The sequence below is a fragment of the Stylophora pistillata genome, chromosome 6, assembly GCF_964205215.1.
Source record: "Stylophora pistillata chromosome 6, jaStyPist1.2, whole genome shotgun sequence".
NCBI classification, from domain to species: Eukaryota; Metazoa; Cnidaria; class Anthozoa; order Scleractinia; family Pocilloporidae; genus Stylophora; species Stylophora pistillata.
In genome coordinates this window covers 28,139,064-28,159,890 of record NC_142524.1, presented here as the reverse complement: position 1 = coordinate 28,159,890, position 20,827 = coordinate 28,139,064, and the positions used below count along the sequence as shown (strand labels likewise).

Below are 20,827 nucleotides of genomic sequence, written 5' to 3'. Positions count from 1 at the left end.
TCAAACACAAAGATGTGCAAAGAAAAAAAGAATGGCACTTTTACTACTACTGAAATGGAAAAGGGTGTGTATTTTAGGCTACTCTTCAATTTGTCTGAGATCTTGGTGGGTGAAAAAATGTCAATGATGATGCTACCTTAACACCACAATCCTTCACTTTCCCATTAGTACGTTGGAAAGGGTGTGGTGGGGGGGGGGGGAGTTGGTAATCATACAAAGGGGAACGGTGGTAATTATACTGGTTTTTTTTTTAGAGATGTGGCCTACAATAATCTGCCCCAAATACCTTATTCGGGCAAAATCATCATCAGTCGGCCACACTCCAGCTGGCAATTCCGCAAGAGCCTTCTGCTCTTCCTCTCTGCTCATTTCTTCTTTTAGCAGGTATTTGAGAAGCTTTTTTTTATCATGCTTTGAAGCATAACATGCTAGCAGCATGGCTGCAGCCTCGCAGAAATGACCCTGTAGTGCTTGCACAATGCAGTCTTTGAGGTGTAAGGAGTATCTCCCACCTGAGATTATCAAAGAGCAAATGGCATCTAGGTGACCTCCTCTTGATGCCTCAAGGACAGCCTCCTTGAAGCAGGATTGTAACACATCCCGAGGAGAAATTAATGTCAGTAATGCACGCAAGTTGGGACTATTCTCTCTGGCCGCTTTCTTGACCTCTGTGGAGAGAAAAACAGACAATTCTTTTAGGAAAGAAAAGAATCAACCCTTATTAAGAACATATCTTTAAGGAGACTAAAAAAAAAAAATGAATAAAAAATTAAACCTGAATCACATTATTTCGCTCATGAAATTACAATGAGGAACAAATCTCAAAAGTTAATCTCAGCAGGAAAATCTTTTCCTTCCCAATTCAAAATCACAAAGCTGAGTCTCCCTACTATTAGCTCTATTTTGTTCCTACGGCTAGTTTTTTCGAATTTGGTGCGATACCTCCAAGTACTGTAGTTGATTATTTTTTTTTTTATTCTGACTACCTCCTGCCCTGACAGCATTTTAAAATGGAAAGGAGAAATAACACAGTAAATATAAAAAACGCATATTTAGGTTTGATTCTAATGGACCATCCTCTTCATTGAGTATTAAAATTAAGAGGATGACGTTTTGATGATGATTCTTGGATTTCCAAAGAGTTAATAAATCAGATTTAAGAATGCTTTGGTGTGTCCCCATGGACAAGTCTTTTAAGACCCCTGAAATATGAGCTAGTGGAACTTTCTCTCTCTAATTTCACTAACCTTCAGTTTTGAGGAGGCGAGCTGTTTTCTTGCAATTATTAATCACAGCAGTTTCATATGGGGTTTTTTCAAACTCATCCTTGCTAGTAATATCAGCATTATACTTCAAAAGTTCTTCAACACAGTCGAGGTTATCCATTGATGCTGCAATGTGAAGAGGTGTATAAAATCCATTGGCTCTTGCATTTGGGTTGGCACCAAACAGAAGTAACAATCTAACCACACTGGTCTGTCCCAAGTTAGTTGCCTCGTGAAGTGGAGTGTATCCTAGGAAACCCAGACGCTCATCCAATTTGCTGACATCTGATATTTCTCGAAGCAATAAGCGGATTTCAGTTACATTACCCTCGCGACACAACTTGTGCAGCTGGCCAGCTGTTGAAGTAGTACTTGATGAGGACATGGCCTTTGTCTTAAAAAAAGAGTTACTTCAATTCATTTGTTTTTTAGTTTATCACAATCGATTTTAAGCCCTTCACTTTAATATTGAAGTGAAGTGAAGTGAATGCTTAATTACTAAGCCAACTATAATTGACTGAGTATTTGGCTTTAAATGTTACATCATTTTTTAATTAACAATTATGTAATTCTTATAATTATGCTAATCTGAGATCAACTGGCTGGTGATCTAACGATCCATAAACAAAACATCTCACCATAAATGCGAATGCTATCAATGAAAACAATTTTTCTTTAATTGCAATTATATTGAAAAATTAAAAAAAATTAAATAGAGGAAACGGCCATAAAATTGCTTCACAGGAGCAACTTCAGAATACCCGGCCACCTCATTTACAAGTGTCGAGAGGCTTTGAAGAACGACGCATAACACAAGCGACGTTATTCTTATTCAATGACATGCAAATGGTGATCTGGTACTCGGTAGTTTAGCCGACTCGCACACCATCCAAAGTTAGATTCAAGTAGCAACGATAGAATCCACGATCTGTCTGAGGTTCACTTCATCGGCATGCTTTGAACAGCTTAAAAATAAAACTATAAGTAAATTTTCTCACTAAATTGATTGCGATTCAATAAGAGATAGAAAATTCGAGGCACTTTCTGAGCTGTACTTGAATCGACTGAAAAGATAATTTCAGTGATGAACTTCCGGCAAGCGTTTACCTTCGCCGGTCTTCGCTGACTTCCAGATTTGGGACGAATATCACTTGAAAGTGACCTCAGCCTTCTGAAGGAAAGAATTTATTTCCCATCCTGAGGCACAAATATACTAGAAGTTAAACACGCCATCCAAAAATGTGGACTTCACTCCACATAATAACCCACGTCGAGGTCGTCAAACGACGTCATTCGTGAAACAAAATTTATGCTCAGATGAAACAACTGCAATATAAATTGAATGCGAACCACGAAAAACTGACAGTTTTACTGACCTATAAAGAAGACCAAGTAAGCCCATGAAAGACTCTTGAGATGTCTTCAAGCGAGGAAACGGAAAGCAAGGTAATACGTTCTCTTCCAGATCGTTTGATCACATGATCGACTTCAGCGGAAGTTGGCACCTTGCAAAGCCGGAACCTGGAACCCAGTTTTGTTTCAAGATATTTTTTTACAAACGTCTTTTCCTGCGTCATTATTTCTTCCCCATTTCACTTACGTCTTCAAATTCAGTCTCTGTCTGTCATGATAGATGGATCAAAAACCACGGCTAAATCTTAAGGGAAGTTGATAGATTCCCAGCTTCTACATGTTGACCACCATATATAGGAAATTCTTGCCCTCAAATATATGAATTCGTGAGGGGAAAACGTTGTATTTAGAAACTAAGGTAAGAAAAATGGAGGGAATTTGAATGAAATATGGGATACCGCGCTTGAGTAGTTCCAGTGTTTCTTTATTGGGTCGGTTTTCAATTCTTCACTGCAATATCAGAAGTCTTTCTAAAAACCTAAATTTATTGGAAGAACTATTATACTCCATTGATACCAAAGTGGATGTTCTTGGAATTAAAGAAACCAAATTGGGTTGGAATTCTATTAGTAATGTAAATATCAACGGCTATAATTTATTTCACACAGACTCTCCAACAAAGGCGGGTGGAGCCGCTCTGTATATCGCTAATAATCTTAAAGCAGTACCTAGGCCTGATATTAAATTTGATATAACACCCCAAAATGATTTAAATGAGAAGCTAAGGGAGACAATTAATATCCTGAATGAAATTGTTGACAAACATGCACCTATCAGGCTGGCTAGCCAAAGCAAACAGAAGCAACTTAATAAGCCATGGCTCACTAAGGCTATTTTAAAATCAGTAAATAGGAAACAGAAAATGTACCGTACACATTACTTAAGCAATGACTCCCCCAAAAAAAGGGAATATAAATATTATGCCGCTATTCTTTCACATCTTAAGAATAAAAGTAAGACAGACTATTATGGCATGCTATTCTCAAAGTACAATGATAATTTTAAACAAACTTGGAAACTTATCGGTACTCTTGTTAAAAGGAAAACTAGAGGTCAAACTTTCCCTACAAAAATTACTCATAATAACAGGACTTATTCACGAGAAAAGGACATTGCTGAATTATTCAATAATTTCTTTGTCAACATTGGGCCAACTTTAGCACAGAAAATTAAACCTGATCATACAGACCCTTTGCAACACATAGAATCTACACCATCAAACAGCTTCTACCTTGCTCCAGTAACACTAGCACAAGTATTTACATTGTTTGCTGGGCTAAAAGAAAATAAGGCATCACTCACTGTTCCCAATAAGCTTATCAAATTTGCAGCTGAACAGCTCTCTGCACCCTTCACTGAGATCTACAATGAGTCAATATCATCAGGGGAGTTTCCTGAAGCCTTTAAGATATCAAAAGTAACCCCAATATTTAAAAGCGGTAGTGTATCTGAGTTAAGTAATTATAGACCAATAGCAGTTATTTCTCTGTTCAGTAAAGTACTGGAAAAACTATAGTATATGACCAGCTTGTGTCCTGTTTAGAAAAAGAATGTCTACTTTTTAACTATCAATTTGGCTTTTGAAAGGGATATTCCACGGAATATGCAATTCTCGAAACTGTTGAGAACTTGAAGTCAGCAATTGACAGTCAACAAATTACATGCGGTATATTCTTAGACTTTTCTAAGACCTTTGACACAATTAACCATCATATTCTCTTAGGAAAATTATACAAATATGGGATCCGAGGAGTCCCCCATGCATGGTTTTCGAGCTATATAACTAATTGTAAGCAATATGTCAAAGTTGGTAATACAGAATCTAGCCTGAAAACTATTACATGCGGTGTACCCCAAGGCTCCACACTGGGTCCATTGCTGTTTCCGTTGTATATTAACGATTTGCCTAGGTCTTCAGAGAAATTAACTTTTAGGATTTTTACAGATGATACAAACATGTTTTATTCTTGAAAAGACCCTGAGCAGCTCCAATCAGTTATTGATGAAGAACTTAGAAAGGTCTTAAAATACTGTGCAGCAAATATGCTGTCAATTAATTTCAAGAAGACTAATTATATGATTATTACTTCACTTAAAAAGAGAACAAATATCAGAATAACAGCTTACAATATAGAACAAAAATCTCAGATAAAATATTTGGGGGTTTTTATTGATGAACATTTAAAATGGGATGCTCAGCTCCAGCACATAAACAATAAAATAACAAAAAACATTGGAATTCTATTTAAGCTTAGACATTATTTACCTGTGAGCACACTCAAAAAACTGTACTATACTCTCATATATCCATATCTAACATATGGATTGATGTGCTGGGGAACTGCATACCAAACCAGGTTAAATAAAATCAAAATAAGTCAAAACAACGGTTTCCGCAGCATCTTCTTTGCTAGCAAAAGAGAAAGTTCTACACCATATTTCACACTATTAGAAATCTTAAGATTAGAGAATATTTTTATATTAAAAATTGGCTCTCTTGTGCATAAAATTCAATATCAAAAAAAGAATATACCTCCAGTCCTCTATGATCTAGCCCAACCAGCTTCAGCTGTCCATAATTACTCTACTAGGTATGCCACTAATCAAAACTTGTACAGACCATTCTCTAGAACCAATTATGGTCTAGCAAGATTTAGTGTGGTGGCATCACAGATCTGGCAAACGATACCTATTAAAATAAAGTGTCTCCCTGCCAAAAGCTTTAAAAAAGAATATAAACTCTTCCTACTTGGCAGGCAGACATCTTGAACAACTTTAACCTATCATGAGCTCTATTTTACTATTTTAACTATTTAGTATATGTGCTATCTCCTGAAGTGTATTTAACTTTCACCCATCCGTAACTGCTCTGTGGTAGTGGCCAACTCGAAAGCTTGGCTCCTTTGGCTACTACACACTCTTTCCACTGCTTTGTGTAAATTCATGTATAGTTAGAACTCTCTTCTTTTTTTTTTTTTCTACTTTTTCTCTTTCTCGTTGTTGTATTTTTAGTAGAATAAGTGTGAATAAAAGAATGATGAATTATGATGATGAATGATGACTCATAGCGGGGTCATGCTGGTTTTAATTCCTTAACTTTCTTTGTTTTGAAGATGGAAGAACTAAAAACCACTCAAAAATTACAAATCCAAAATGAGAACTTCACCAAAGACAAATAAGGCTACTAATACAGGGAAGGATTTTACTGGTTTTATAAAAAGAAAAAAAAAAAAAAAAAAAAACCGTCTCTTCAATCATACAATAAAACGAACCCTTTCTACTATTTCTACTGCTGCATGACGACAATTTAATGAAGTGAAGAGACTAGGGGTAATCGAAGATGTTCCCACTCAAGAAGGTAGACGGTCTCTTTTTGGTGATGGCTTTTGCGGCTAACGGTCAAAATTTTTGCTTTAGTACGGCTAACGATTAGTTTCTCTCCGTTACGGTATAGAGATACATTTTACGGCTAACTTTTATTATTTTACACCGAACGGTTAAATTATTTTGCCGTTTTACGGTGATTAACCCCAACGAGGTTCTTGAGGTAAAGCTCGAAGAAGATCAGAGCTCGAGGTGTTATACCTATTACATCACGTGATTTGCTGGTCATTTTCACCTGGAACTGGAAGGTCGGTAGGCAATAACGTCTAACTTCTTGGCCTTCCGAATAAAAAAGAGCTTTAAGGACGAACTTATTCCCATCCTGAGCAGAGCAAATGTATTTATAATAATAATAATAATAATAATAATAATAATAATAATACTTATGGTGGAAATGAGCTGCCCTTCATGATCAACAACAGAGACAAGAAAGACAAAGAAAAGACCAAGAAGTATGGAGCACTTAGGGCCTGATTACATGAGCCGGGCTGGCCCTGTTAGCCGGGCTGATTTCTTTTGTTTTGGTGTTCGCCAAAGCGTGAAAACAAACGATATCAGCCCAGCTAACCGGGCTAGCTCGGCTCATGTAATCGGCCCTTAGACTTGAGCTGACAAAACAACACCCAGGATACAAGATCTCACAAGTAAACGTCATTATAGATGTACTTGGAGGATGGTCTAAAGCCATGGAAACTGAAATGAAGGGCTTCTTTGGTACAAGATACAAAGAAATATTGCTGAGAATGCAGAAAGCTGTATCAAGTATAGCACTCTGAACATTGCAAGAACATTTAAACTGGTTACAGCGTAAGAATTTTAATGACATTATGATTTGGTTTTTATGAACAGGATTTTATGAACATTTTAAGTTAAGGATATTTTAAGAACCGAACAGTAAATCATGAACATTAAAAAAAAAAAAAAAAAACATCTTAGTATTGGGCCAATTGACACATTTATCGTTTTATATTGATCATTTATATTTAAGTAGTATTAGATATTATTATAGTTAACAGTCGTGTCATGCAGATAGGTTACGAATTTTCGCCCTATCTTGCTTAGCTCACTAGCATCCAAACGTGTATACTGCATAACAATAATAACAATAAAAGTTTAATGTCTTTACTTGGGGCATGGTTACCCATATTGCCTGAGCCAGAGGCTGGTATGAAACGCAAGACAACAACCAACCCATCCCATCCCACCCCAGGGTAGGACCATCCATCACACAGTAATCTCGTGCGTGGGAAATTAACGCTTCCTATTCCTAACCTTGCAGGAGACGGGACCTCCATTTATTTGTCCCTATCCGAGTAGACTTTTAAACACTTTTGGTGTTGGTCCGGCCGGGGCTCGAACCCTCGACCTCCCGCCCACCAGTCCAGCGCTCTCAGCATTGAGCTAACCGGGAGGCGGTTAATTGATGTTAAACACTGCATCTGGACTAAAATAAGAAGGAGGAGGGCTCTGTCTTGTCTTGTAACAGGAATAACAGTGATGGTAAAGCAAGCCCAAAACAGCAGAAATCGCCCAAAACCACGACGGACACAAAAGGAGTGAGTAAGTTTATTAATATTACGTGTCAAATTTTCATATTTCGGAATATCAAGGGCTATAAATCGACCATATTTCGTTCGCTATACTATCCTGATCCTTCCATATAACGCGTTCAAATTCTCCACGGTTCCTTGCCAAACTTAACACCGCGTCACAGAACGCTTGAAGCTTTCATGAAATAATATTTCGTTTTTTCTCGACACATGAGCTTGGGACGCCTGTGGTGAAAAGGACCCTTTTATTTCTTCTGCTGCGTGATGGCAATTTAGAACAGATCTACCTGCTTATGGAACGTGCGTTACCTGTAGTGTAATAAAGCGATACATAATTGGTATGCTCAGAGGAGATCATCATAATAACTAAGAACTGCAGATAGAAGGATATTGGTCAATTTCACCCGGAAGTTTGAAATTTCTGCGAAAATTCGAAAACAATCAATGGAGGGAATTATACTGCCACATCACGTGCATTTAACGCGATTACTAAGAACTGCAGGTAAAAGATTATTGGTCGATTTCACCCGGAAGTTTCAAGTTTCTGCGAAAAGTCGAAAACAGTTAATAAAGCCTTACTCCTGCCACTCCTAGTAGACATTGCAAGAAAACTTCGGGATATCTGCTCCACTCCAACACAGGGAAAGCTAACAGCGATGAATCTTCAATATTTCCTGTGGCTTTTCTCGATATTCATAGTTCAGCAGACTAGAGGTCAGTTCGAACCGGCGCAGCCTTGCGATCCTAACAAATGCCTACCTCCAGACTGCCGATGCAGCGAAGATCGCAGTCCTCCGGGAGGATTGCCTCCTGAGAAAACACCGCAAATTATCATGGTCACTTTCGATGATGATTTCGAAAAACGATCTTTCGACTTATACAATGAACTCTTCGACGAACTACGTAATCCTAACAACTGCTCTGCTATGGGAACCTTGTTCATTTGTCAAAACTACACGGATTATTTCTTAGTGGAAACTGCATATTCCATGGGGTACGAGATTGCCGATCACACCGTAACACATCAGGAGCCCACCACGTACTGGGAACGAGCAAATTTCACGGAATGGAAGAACGAAATTGATGGAGAAAAAGAGATTTTGCATCGGTGAGTGAAGTTGAGCAACTTTCTCGTGTCACACACGCTTCCCCGCTAATACCCAGGGTAAGGCAGGCCCACGCGTGATTTTCCACTTTCTTACCGTTTATTTCACATGGCAGAATCGCCTTTACTCGCCCTAGATCTTGTCGAGTTCTGCCATAATCTTTGGACTGGCAAATACACAAACACTTCTTTTTCCCGAAAAATTTGCATGAATATTGCGTGACATCTAAATGCTAATATGCCCGAGCAGAAACCCAGCAGAAATCTGCGCAATTTACTCATGATCCCGGTCAAAGTAGCTCGTTAAGATCTCTGATCTTCGCTTCAGCAAAATTGTTTTATTTCTCGGCTGATTTCTCTGGCCAAAATATATAAATTTCTCCGCGCATAGTTTCGCGTAAAAACATCACAATTATTTATGTCTGTTATCAATTACGTGTAAAGACAAGACTGTTTTTTTTTTCCGTCAAGGATGCTCCGTATCATAACATATTCGATATGATCCGAAGATGCGAATTTACAGCTACAACTACTTAAAATATATAATTGTCCCATTCGTTGTTTCTTTTTTTGTGTCTGGTTGTATGTTCGTTATAATTTATGACGGGAAACGAGAACTTTCTTGACCGATTTTACACGTACCTGTAGAGAGTTGTGAGTACTTGATCTGTCCTATAGCTTTTAGAAAAAAAGCATCCCTTTGACCGCATCCGATCTCCTTCTCAAGGACCTCTACTCAACACGCACAAATCACAAAGTACTTAGAGAGTAGGGGACCGGTAATTATTTATCACCTTGGTGGGGGAGGGGGGGTGAAGAGGTTTCGGAAGAACTTGTGGGAGGGGTCGGAGGAATTTGATTGCGCAATCAAACGATAAAATTTACCTGACCCCCGATGAGGTTCTGTAATATTTTTATGACTCCCCCCTCATTCACAGTTAATTGGCAGCAAAGCAATATTCTCTTATTGGCAGCCAATGGTCTGTAGTCCCCCCTTAAGACCCTGTTGGCGACGACTGATCCTCCACGTTCCCCCTGATTCACTCAACTTCTTCCGCCTCACCCCTCCCCCTTCCTTCCCAGGCAGTAAATAACGACTGGTCACTTACAAAGTTACGTCATCCCGCAGATTTGCCAACATACCTTACGATGAAGTTATTGGATTTCGAGCACCGTTCCTGATGTTTACAGAAAACATGTTCAAGGCATTGTACACGAGTAAATTTGGTAAATTCACTTATGACCTTTCTTGGCCAGCAAACGTCATATTTGATGGAAAGGGTCCCATGTACCCCTATACTTTGGACTACTTGTCAAGTCAGACCTGTCCCACTATTGATGAACCGTGTCCCAAGTTGTCCTACCCAGGACTGTGGGAGGTGCCTAACGTCAACCTTATGAACAAAGACCACTCGACATGTGCATCAATGATGGATGGTTGCGATCCTTCTGGAAATTACACAGTCTGGTTAGAGATTTTGACGAGAAACTTCCATTACCACTACGACACAAACAGAGCACCCTTTGGAATGCACATGCACCCAACGTTTTTCCTTACAACACCCGATCACATGAAAGCAGCTAAACAATTTCTCAAATATGCTCTGGATTTAGAAGATGTTTGGATCTTAACGCCGTCTCAGATCGTTGCTTGGATGAAAGATCCCCAAGATGTTGAACAGGCGAAGACTTTCGCGCCCTGGCAGTGTCCGAGCCGCCCAAAGCCACGCTGTACTGAGGAAACAGCCCATAATTGTCATTACACTGAGCCTGGAGATTTCTACATGCGCACGTGCACTCCGTGTCCGCCCCATTTCCCATCGCCTACTGATCCAGATGGCAATTAACTCTTTAAGTCCCATGATCTGATTGATAATTCTCTGTTTTAGCTGCAATAAATCTATCGTAAATTTATTGATAAAATTCTTTATTAGATTAAAAAATGTCTGAGGCATTTCTTATAACCTACTGATCCAGATGAATGGCAATTTTTGTATGAATTTGCAGTTGCAATTGATTGTCAATGGTCTAGAGCAATCGGTATCTCCCACTGAAGTTAATACGAACTCACTGGAATGTTCAGATAAAAAGTGTAGTTATTGAATAAGAAATAAAGGATGAAAATACAGCCGGCTTCTCTCTAATCCCTTCTTGGATGCTGTACTAGTTGGACAGAACATCTCACAACAGAAATTTTGGCTGATTTTGTTTTTGAGCTGGCCGGCTGGATTAATTTAGTTATTCACGAACTAAACTGGAAAGGACTGACTCTTCATAGTATTAAATTGATATACTAGATACTGAATGAAGGCTTTAAAAAACATGAACCGGTGTCCTCTACCTAAAGATAACAATATTTTCAGTTTCAGTGCTTCGTTTGCATGATTTAATTTATGAGACTAGCCAGATTATTGGAATGAAGTTTTCTTACAGGATGGGCATTTTAAATGTTTGGTACCACAGAGTACATTCCATTCCTATAAAACCATAAGTTGTAACCAAGGGGGAGTAAGGGGTGGAACCTCTGTATCACTGGGGCAGTATAGTAACCTTGTTCCCAGATCCTGCCGTGTAACTGAAATGTAGGCTTGGCCGTGGAAGGTCCGGGTACGAGACCAGCCACAATGTCTTGGTTGGAAAAATCCAGCCATGCAGTTTTAAAAAATTTGATTAACGGACAGATTTGGGATATACGGTCACCGTTGGCTGCACTGAAGGTTTAAGATGCAGGTTTTCCCAGCTTGTAGATTGATGGACCAGGCCAGAGACGTAACCCAGTTTAAGATGTCGCTTCACCGACATACAGACAATAAAAGTGTGAAATGTTCAACAGGCAACCGTGGACGATACTCCTACTCTTGTACGTTGGATCAGCGATGATCTAATCGGTCCGAAATAACGAATATGAAATATAAATATAGAGGCAAGACCGATACAACGTAGATAAGTAAATTTTAAGACGGAGCACTATATTTCGGCTGGCCAAACCAGCCTTCTTCAGGAGCAGTGGTTAATTCCCACTGCACCTGAAGAAGGCTGGTTTGGCCAGCCGAAATATAGTGCTCTGTCTTAAAATTTACTTATTTACGTTGTATCGGTCTTGCCCCTATATTTGTATTTAATAAAAGTGTAACCCCCCTTGCCCTCCTAAATGATGCCAAAATAAAAATATTAGACTACTGCTGCCGAGGGCGACAGAAAATAGTAGCGCTTACGTTGTACCCAGATTCGATTGTTCATTTGTTTTCCCCCGACTGGCCATATGCATGAAAGGTATGGCCACGAGACTGTAATAGCGCCAAAGATACCTAAAGTGCTCATAAAGTGTCATATTAAACTCACGGGGTACAAATAGTCTCTTACTGAATTTCATGACCACGCCCACTTCATCAGCCCACTCAAATCGAGTGCGATTTTTGGATGTTATATCATCTTGCCGACTCTCTGTATAAAAAGTTAACAATGTACCTCCGAAATATCGAACTATAATATCATGGCTTTCCATTTTGTGTATTTTCGTACTACAAAGTAAAGTTTTTCCCTCGTCATTTTCACCTTTTCCTGAGCGGGTCCGTCAAAATTAAGAAGGCGTTCGTGGTCAAAACAAGACCGAGCAAGGAGTCTTGGGCTATTTCTCTCTTACGCAAGCGCAAATTGAAAATGTACCGCCAAAATCAAAGAGAGGATATGGCAAGCCGATTGTAGCAATATTCAATAAAGGAATATTTCAATTCAAAGAGCCTATTTTAGTTCAATTCAACGAATAAATTTTGGTTCAATACGGTATTTTTTGGTTCAGCATCCGATTTTGCATTCAATGCGATTGCTTCTTCAATTCAACAGCACATTTTGCGTTCAACATTTTCCATTTCGTTCAAAGCGATTTATTTTCGTTCAAAGATTCATTGCACAGCGGTTGACCGAAAACTCGTCCCCAGTCTTCATTCTCACTGGCCTTTTACAGCCCGTCATTTTCGCGCCATTTTGAAAAACAACGAGCAGTTGTCAGGTCAGATATTCTTGCTATAAATGGATCGCTCATCTCTTACGAAGTTGTCGTCTTGCCTCGGAGAAGCTTCAGAGCTTGTGAAAAAGATTTTAGACGACGAGAATGCTAGCTCTGAGACATCAAGGCCTGAAACTTCAAGTTCTGGTGGAAATAGATTGTTTTCAGCGTTGCAAAGAGCGAGGTCAATGCTAAACTCGTCACAATCAAGTACATCTGGTCTTGGCAAGCGGTTGAATAAGCGTGAACGATTACGAGCTACCAGTACAGCCAATGACCAAGGGCAGAGGAAAAAGGCTAAGAAGGAAGACATGAAAGCGTTCGAGTTTGTGTTGCTGTCGTTAGGTGAAGAGGACGAAGATGAGTGGACGATATCCGACGACAAGATCATGCTTCGCGGGCTTATTCAACTCTCCCCTGAATCTTCTGAGGCGGATATTCGAAGGAAATTAGGCGAAGTAACGAGGGTTAAATTCCCTACTGTTACAGACTCTGACTTCGTTTTTCTAAGAGCCATTAGAAGAAAGCTGTCGATTCCAGTGACCTGCGATTCATTTGCATACAAGCAGCTGAAAGTTGTGGCTGGCCAAGGTTCCATTTATGTCAAGCTCAAACCAGGCTTTGAATGCCTGTTAGAAAACAACGACAGCAGTTATGATGGTAAGCCATATTGTCGTCGAATAAGTTTGAGAATGAAAAATCAGCAGAAAATACATGTATGCTGTTTTGTAATGAGGGGGTGGTATTATTTATGATTTAGTAATATTAATTCCTTCTGTTCCCCTAAAATCTTTTACCCGAATTTGGTACAATCTTATCTGTTTTGTCCTATATTATGAAAGTGTACTAACTCAAATTATATGTCATAAAAACTAGAGATTACTGAATAATGCAGTTTATTTTTTTTTTATTTGAAAAAGTAGAAAACAGTGATTTATTTACATGTAAGGTAGTGCCTTTCATATTCATGATATTTCACAATCATTGGATTGGTTGGTGAAAGTGATGCCAGCAATCAGCAGCCTTTATTGCAACTCCATGCAGTCTCCACTCTGTCCTGTTACATATTTTCTTGTGAATTAATATAAAGTAACCCCTAACCTGTTAACATGCATTACTAAAATATACATATAATTTCAATGTGTAATTTCAATCCCTTTAGAATTGTTAACTTCATATATGGGCAAGAATGAACAAGTGAATTACAGCCAGTCCATCCGAGTATCAAACAGCCAATCCACCTCCTAAGTTGATAATAGCCAATCTGCCTGCCAAGTTGACAATAGCCAATCCACCCGAGTAGACAACAGCCAATCCACCGCCCGACTTGGCAATAGCCAATCCACTCAAGTATACAACAGCCAATCCACCTCCCAACTTGACAATGGCCAATCCACCCGAGTAAACAACAGCCAATCCACCTCCCAAGTTGACAAAAGCCAATCCACCGTAGTAGACAACAGCCAATTCACCTCACAAGTTGAAAACACAGCCAATCCACCCAAGTTGACAACAACCAACCCACCTCCCAAGTTTGTCCGGAAATGGACAAACTTGCTGAAGAAGCTGTGGCCTACTGTCAAGAAAATAACATATCTAATCCAAGTGAGATCTTAAGAGTAATCCAAAACAAGTTTGTCAAAGGACGAAATCTGGAAGTGCAAAGAGTCGAAGAAGTGTCAGAAGGAATGACTCAATACATCTTAGTTAACAGGAAGAGTATTCTCGAAACGGCATTTGAAGAACTAAAAGAGGTTGCTTTATCAGATTTACAAAAAACTCTACAAGTGGATTTTTATGGGGAGGTATGTAAATACCACATTCAGTTATTCCGATATATGGTTTTAGACATCGTATATAAGTCAGTAAAAGCCTGCATAAAAGAACCACTAGTTTTCAAAGTCAGGCTAAAGTGGTGAGAAAGTGGGCAGAGCTGGTTCTTAACTGGTTCTTAAAGACTTATTTGCAAACCAAATGTATTGTCCTTATATATCTGTTATGGTGTTGTTATTACAATGTTTTTTTTTTCATCACTGATCTATTCATTGGTAAGTTATTACAATGTTCAGTAAGTATCACTGTAGAAGATAGATTGAGTACAAAATTATAATCCTAAATTAGACATTTTTCTTGCATCAGTAAATTTGGTACTCAGACTCAACTCATGATGTAAGTTTTTACAATGACCCAATAAAGCTTATAAGTAAAACCTGTCATATGAGAACCAGTCTACATGTAATTTCTCAGTGGGTGCTTAAATGGTAAATTGTAGCCTGGTGGTTCTTAAGCCACTGGTTATTTTTGCACATTTTTAGTTTATACTATTTTTAAATTACATTATGTCCAGCATTGAAAGTGTGTTATTTTGGTGAAACACAATTATATCAACATAGCATAAAATGATTGACAATTTTTCCAATCTCATTTACAGACCAAACGTGGCACTGTAGCCCATATACAGTGTTGATGCAAACCCTCTCTTGATAGGCATAAATACAATCACTTTTTTACTGTCTATATTTTAGGAAGCTGAGGATTTAGGCGGCCCAAGAAAAGAATTTTTCAGACTGGTTCTTTCCGAAATACATGCCAAATATTTTGAGAAAGGACTGAAAGATCATCTGGCGGAAGATTACCAGATAGTTGGTAAAATACTTGGTAAGAATATAATAATCTTCAAGTCAAGTCAAGTTTTATTATTATATATGCTTGGCTTTTGTGAAAAAAGATCACCAGCTAGTTTCCAGGTATAACACAGAAAATAAGAAAAATAAAAAACTAAAATTGAGAAAAAAATACCTTCAACAAGTAACTGTTTTCATGTTTCCATGTTTTCATTCCATGAATGCTTATATAAATCTGCCTTTTCTAATAACAGGACTAAGTATCCTCCAAAATGGAAAATTGCCTCGTTTTTTGGAAGAGGAGATCCTGGAAGAAATATTTTCCACTTCATCAAAGCCAAATTCAGCCATCCAACACTTGCAAAATGGTCTCAAATGTCTTGGAATACACCAGGTGGGTGTTGATATACTGTTTTGAGTGTTTGCTGTTGAAAAATACAACTCATTTCCCAGGAACAATAAGCTGGCTCCAAATCTCAAAATACAGGCCAGTCCCTAAAAGAGTCCATTCCCAGGCCTGCAGCCATCCTGGCTTGTTCTTGATACATGCATATGCTACAAACTTCTTTATGAAATTAATTTGAATGACTGTAACTCATTCAAAACTTCCCTAGCTAAACCAAACTTCAATCTTGATGTGTTGTATTTGAAACTATACATTTAGTCCTTTTTGGTAAAAAGCAGTAGATATTTATTCCCTTACAGAATCTGACCTTAAGATAGCGTAAGCTCATTTTTGAAGTGAGGTACATGTAGGACTCTCGATTATTTTAAATCTCCGTTTCTAAAGACACCATGAAGTAATACATGTGTTAAATGAGGTTATTCACATTTTCACAGATTGGATGTCAGTTACCAATGTTCTTGCACTTGTTGAGACGAAACCCAGACCACATGTTAACAGTGAAGCAGCTGGTACATTTGCTTAAGCCTGAATTTAGTCCTGAAGGGTCAAACAGTCGTTCCCTAGAGAACAAAGTGTATGCAGCATTTGTAAAATACATGAGGGAAGTAGCAAGTAAGTATATTAAACCCAACATTCATGACAACATCAATACAGAGAAAGTGTGTGATTCTTTTTACCCCACTAAAGTTTGTCTGTGAACAATGTCTATTGCAAAAATAAATGTATGCTGCAATTTCTTTTCAGGCGGAAGAAGACATGGATTGTCATTATCAAGCATCTTAACATTTGTGACTGGCACAGATGAGGAACCTGTTCTTGGTTTCCACATTCATCCTAGCATTCAATTCCATGAGGTGCAAGATTCTTTTTTGCCCTCTGCAAACACCTGTATTGGCTGTCTCAGGTTGCCAAGGCCAGCACTGAATGTACAGCTACCTGCCACTGAAGTGCTTTTCTCTTTATATGATATGGCATTTCTTAACACATTTTTTGGCACTAAGTGAATAGCAGATTTTATGTCTGGATCATAGTTATTATTTCTGTTTGTTTTTGGTTGTTGGCAACAGCAAATGTTCTGCACAATAATTAATACAAATATTAAAAAATGCCAATTTTAAAAATAGTACTATAGATGTCAAGAGCATAGAACAAGGTATTGTGATATTCATTACAAAGGACTATTAATATATTATATATATCTGACCATATTCGCAAGAATATGCCTGCAGGTTGTCGTCACGGCTGGCTCAGGTGAATGGCCCAGTCCATGGACTATCTGCTGGTGGCTTGCAGGGGGGGCAGGGGAGGGTGTCTCATACGGACACCTCCTCTTATTTAGACTTGGCCATTTGAGTGACAAATAATGAGTTTCTTGAGTTGTTTTAGCTTGCTTGAATGTTCTTTGTTGACATGGCCCCCGGCTAGAGACACCCCTGTCACGTGCTTGCGTGGGGGGGATTCTCCTAGCCACAGGGTGGTCAGAACACTCCTGGCCACTGGGACTGTCCTAGAGTCAACTGCGGACATGCTCTGCGAATACAGTCAGATATACATTGAAGATAATAGGTTTATCACTGAAGAAATTGTTACAGTTTAAGAATTTCAATATACAATGTACATGTACATATTATTTCATGGAGAAACTCAAACTCGGAAAAAAATCACTTTGGAGGTGGAGTGGTCACATTTAGATATGCCTCAATGTGACACTGTGATGTTGTTAGTGAATTCATACATGAAAGGAGCTCAGTCACAGTATTTTGAGTTATGTTGGCCATTAGCAAAATTACCGTTTAACTCAAGGAAACCTGAAAAATAAGACTTCACAAACTTAAGATAGAAAAACACCACCAAGACAATAATATACCACAAAGGAACAAGGATGGTTAAATATAGAAGACTAACACGGATTGCAAACTTTTCAAACTGTTTAGCCGTGACTGTGCTCCTTTAATGTGACAGCATGCTGTTAGTGAGTTCACATGTGCCAGTCAGAACTTGGCTGTGTTGCCATGTAAGACCCACAGACTGGCCCTTGCTCACTATTGAGTCTCCGGTAGTGGTTAGAGCATCCGACTAGATCATGGAGGGTCGGGTTCAAATCCCATCTGGGAGTCAGATTTTTCCCGAGTTTGTGTTTCTCCATGTATTTAAATTCGATATTTGTTCTTTTAATTAAATATACACTTTATTTCATCATGTTGTGAAGAACTTTATATAATGACGTCTATGATATTCAAAAAAGTGCTTCTTGCTTTTTATTTTACTCCCTTTCATAAAGTGCTTGCATTAAGCCAATGAAACAAACAGCACTATTTTACTAAGTATTGATAATTAGAAGAAAACAAAAGATTTATTAGGAACTAAAACTATTTAGTACTACATTATGCTCATTGGTTGAGTGGGAGCACTTTGAAAAATTCAAAAAAATAGACTTTTATTGGTGTTTTTATTCTGTGGTACATGTGATTAATAAAGATCGCTTAAATACATGGTAATATTGTCAATTATGCATCTACTGTTGTCTCAGTTACTGTACAAAAAATATGTGGTCAAGAACTGCATTACTGCAAAAGTAAAGACAATTGGATCAATGACTGCAAGACTATAGAAGTACTAGTTTAGGTGGGTATAGTGCTCGCTCTGATTTTAATTTGTTTTGTTTCATCAGCATTTACTCCTACATTAAGCCTAGCTTTTGAGCAACTTGCCCTTCATCAGGGCAAATGGCCAAATTCTACGTTGGAAGGATAAGAATAACAGAATACTAAGGAGGGCACAAAGGAATGAAGTCAAGCATGTGACATAAGATAGACATAAACATAAGACATCCACATAACGCTTAGCATAGGCAAAGTCAATAGGGAAAGTAATCTTGAGGGAACGATGATGATGATTATTATTGTTATCATTAGCAACAAAGAAAAACACCATCCTTTTGTCCCATGAAGTCTCACAGGATACATTTTTCTTTGCTTTCATTCACTTATGCTTGCATCATAGTGAACGCCAGGCTTAATAACACTACAGTCACTCCAGAGTAGTGTGTGTCATATTAAAAAATGGCTTCACAATTGGAATACGCAATTTTTGTCAAGATTTTGTGCTATCATTGACATGAATAATAACACCATTATCATGCCCAATTTTTCTGGTTTTATCCTACTCTGGCCCTGTACATCCCATTTTAGTTAAAAATCTGATAATATGCTGTGCAATCTCACAGGAAAACAGTTTATTACATGTGTAGAACTTGGTTTACCAGGTCCAAGGCATCAATGTAAATGTCTATACCCATGTCTGTAGAGGGTTTCAATGGATCTATTTCCTGTTGAAGAATCTGCAAAACCTCATCCTGTTTGTGTATCTCGATTGGAGATATTGTGACATTATTATCACTGTCATCAAATGGGGAAGGTCCCTGTGGGTAATGGCCATAGAATACCAGGTCATCTGGGTCTTCATCAAGGCCACCATGTGATAGCGGATTATCATCATGAAGCATTCCATTCATCCACATTTGATATGGAGACCAACTGTTAGCAGTTCTGATACCATGATGATTGAAGGTTTCCTGGTACTCATGAAGTGCTTTATTAAGTCTTGGAAGAAATACAAAATGCAGTGCAAACATGTTCGTAGGATCTTCAATGTTTAAATTCCCAGAATCCTCTAAAGCATAGAACAGATAATAAAAATAGTGCATAACGCAACGAAACACATCCCTCCACAGCCGTTCTATTCTTTGGTTGTGGGTGGAAGGCCCAGCAATGAAGCTGCCCCTACCTGCCCCTCTTGCATCTACTATGGCATCGCAAACCAAAACGTTTTCGACCCCCCTGTCAACACGAATGCGGGAAGGCCACAGTCCATCTTTCTCAACAGCATCTAAAAAAAGGGATAGTACAGTTTCTGATAGGTTGTTTGGACTGCAATGAAGAAACATTATTCGTCTAGAAAAGCCATCTATGCAGCCATGAACAACTAGCCCCCAGCAAATGAGAGAGTGGTGCCCATCAAGGTGCCATAAGGAATTAGGCCAAGGCACGAGGTAAGTCCTTCGTGTTACAACTGCACCCCAGCGCAATGCTGCATTTTCAGGATCTAGCCTTGCCATACTCTCACGTACTCTACTCCTTTGTACTCTCAAACCTTTTGACCTCAAGTACCCAGTAATGTATGACTGCCCTGTTGTTTTGCCATGTTGATTCATGTATTCTGATACTATGTTATCTAACTCTCCATCAGACATCAAGCTGAAATCACTCATAGATTTTAGACCATACTCTTGAACTCTCCTGTAGATAGTCCATCGCGACACCCCCAATATATCCGCTATTTTCTGCCACGAAAAACCGAAACCTCTAAGGTCCTCTAGCATTTCTTGTGGAATTTTAAATGATGGACGTCCAGCTCTTCCTGTGTACATAGAGGCAACTAACACTTGAGCAACAGAAGTTGGCCTGTTGTTTAGATCTAAATTTCTCTCCTGCAAGCATTGGAAAACATCATAAAAAGCACTTGCAAGGGAGCTCCATGTATCCTGGAAGTCATTATCATTTTCAGCCAAGGTTCGAAGCAAGCTAATCGTTTGATCGACAACCGTCTGCGTTTGCAAGCTATCTGAGGAGCAGTTTTCATGTAAAGACTGTTCTGCTTTGTCCAGAACTGTGTGAAGAAATGTTGATAGGTCCTCGTCAGCATTAAAATCTGATTGTAAAGACATTATTATGAATAATGAAGGCAAGACAAGTGCTCGTTGTTTTTCAAAATGGCGGGCTATAAAGGCCAGTGAGAATTCTATGAAGACTGGGGACGAATTTGTTTCGGTCAACCGCTGTGCAATGAATCTTTGAACGAAAATAAATCGCTTTGAACGAAATGGAAAATGTTGAACGCAAAATGTGCTGTTGAATTGAAGAAGCAATCGCATTGAATGCAAAATCGGATGCTGAACCAAAAAATACCGTATTGAACCAAAATTTATTCGTTGAATTGAACTAAAATAGGCTCTTTGAATTGAAATATTCCTTTATTGAATATTGCTACAATCGGCTTGCCATAAGAGGAACAA

General features: G+C 38.6%; 5 protein-coding genes across 6 annotated transcripts in view; 3 read left to right on the top strand and 2 right to left on the bottom strand.

Moving 5' to 3' along the window:
- Positions 1–2,766, bottom strand: part of LOC111329077 (leucine-rich repeat serine/threonine-protein kinase 2-like) — a 21,404-nt gene extending 18,638 nt beyond the window's left edge. Inside the window, exons 1-4 of one of the 2 annotated variants that reach the window (XM_022933679.2) lie at positions 2,642–2,766; positions 2,373–2,462; positions 1,248–1,659; positions 287–668 (exon numbers count right to left, since the gene is read on the bottom strand). In XM_022933679.2, the coding sequence (XP_022789414.2) occupies positions 287–668; positions 1,248–1,650 (785 nt within the window). In that variant the 5' untranslated portion in view covers positions 1,651–1,659; positions 2,373–2,462; positions 2,642–2,766. The remainder of the gene's footprint in view (positions 1–286; positions 669–1,247; positions 1,660–2,372; positions 2,463–2,641) is intronic. The other variant, XM_088762550.1, reaches the window with a different exon arrangement.
- A 5,150-nt stretch (positions 2,767–7,916) lies between these two features.
- Positions 7,917–10,845, top strand: LOC111329087 (chitin deacetylase 7). The gene is made up of 2 exons (XM_022933686.2): positions 7,917–8,720; positions 9,847–10,845. The coding sequence occupies exons 1-2, from the start codon at positions 8,269–8,271 to the stop codon at positions 10,562–10,564; spliced, it is 1,170 nt and encodes a 389-aa protein (XP_022789421.2). The 5' UTR covers positions 7,917–8,268; the 3' UTR covers positions 10,565–10,845.
- A 1,357-nt stretch (positions 10,846–12,202) lies between these two features.
- Positions 12,203–14,013, top strand: LOC148729258 (uncharacterized). Its single transcript, XM_088762562.1, has 2 exons — positions 12,203–13,383; positions 13,886–14,013. The coding sequence occupies exons 1-2, from the start codon at positions 12,747–12,749 to the stop codon at positions 13,969–13,971; spliced, it is 723 nt and encodes a 240-aa protein (XP_088618688.1). The 5' UTR covers positions 12,203–12,746; the 3' UTR covers positions 13,972–14,013.
- A 228-nt stretch (positions 14,014–14,241) lies between these two features.
- LOC148729257 (uncharacterized) lies at positions 14,242–18,251 on the top strand. Its single transcript, XM_088762559.1, has 5 exons — positions 14,242–14,528; positions 15,249–15,381; positions 15,602–15,741; positions 16,188–16,365; positions 16,498–18,251. Exons 1-5 carry the CDS (start codon positions 14,268–14,270, stop codon positions 16,755–16,757), a joined length of 972 nt encoding a protein of 323 aa, XP_088618685.1. The 5' UTR covers positions 14,242–14,267; the 3' UTR covers positions 16,758–18,251.
- Positions 18,165–20,818, bottom strand: LOC148729256 (uncharacterized). The gene has a single exon (XM_088762552.1). The coding sequence runs from the start codon at positions 20,684–20,686 to the stop codon at positions 18,992–18,994; it is 1,695 nt and encodes a 564-aa protein (XP_088618678.1). The 5' UTR covers positions 20,687–20,818; the 3' UTR covers positions 18,165–18,991.
- Between the last annotated feature and the right edge of the window lie 9 nt (positions 20,819–20,827).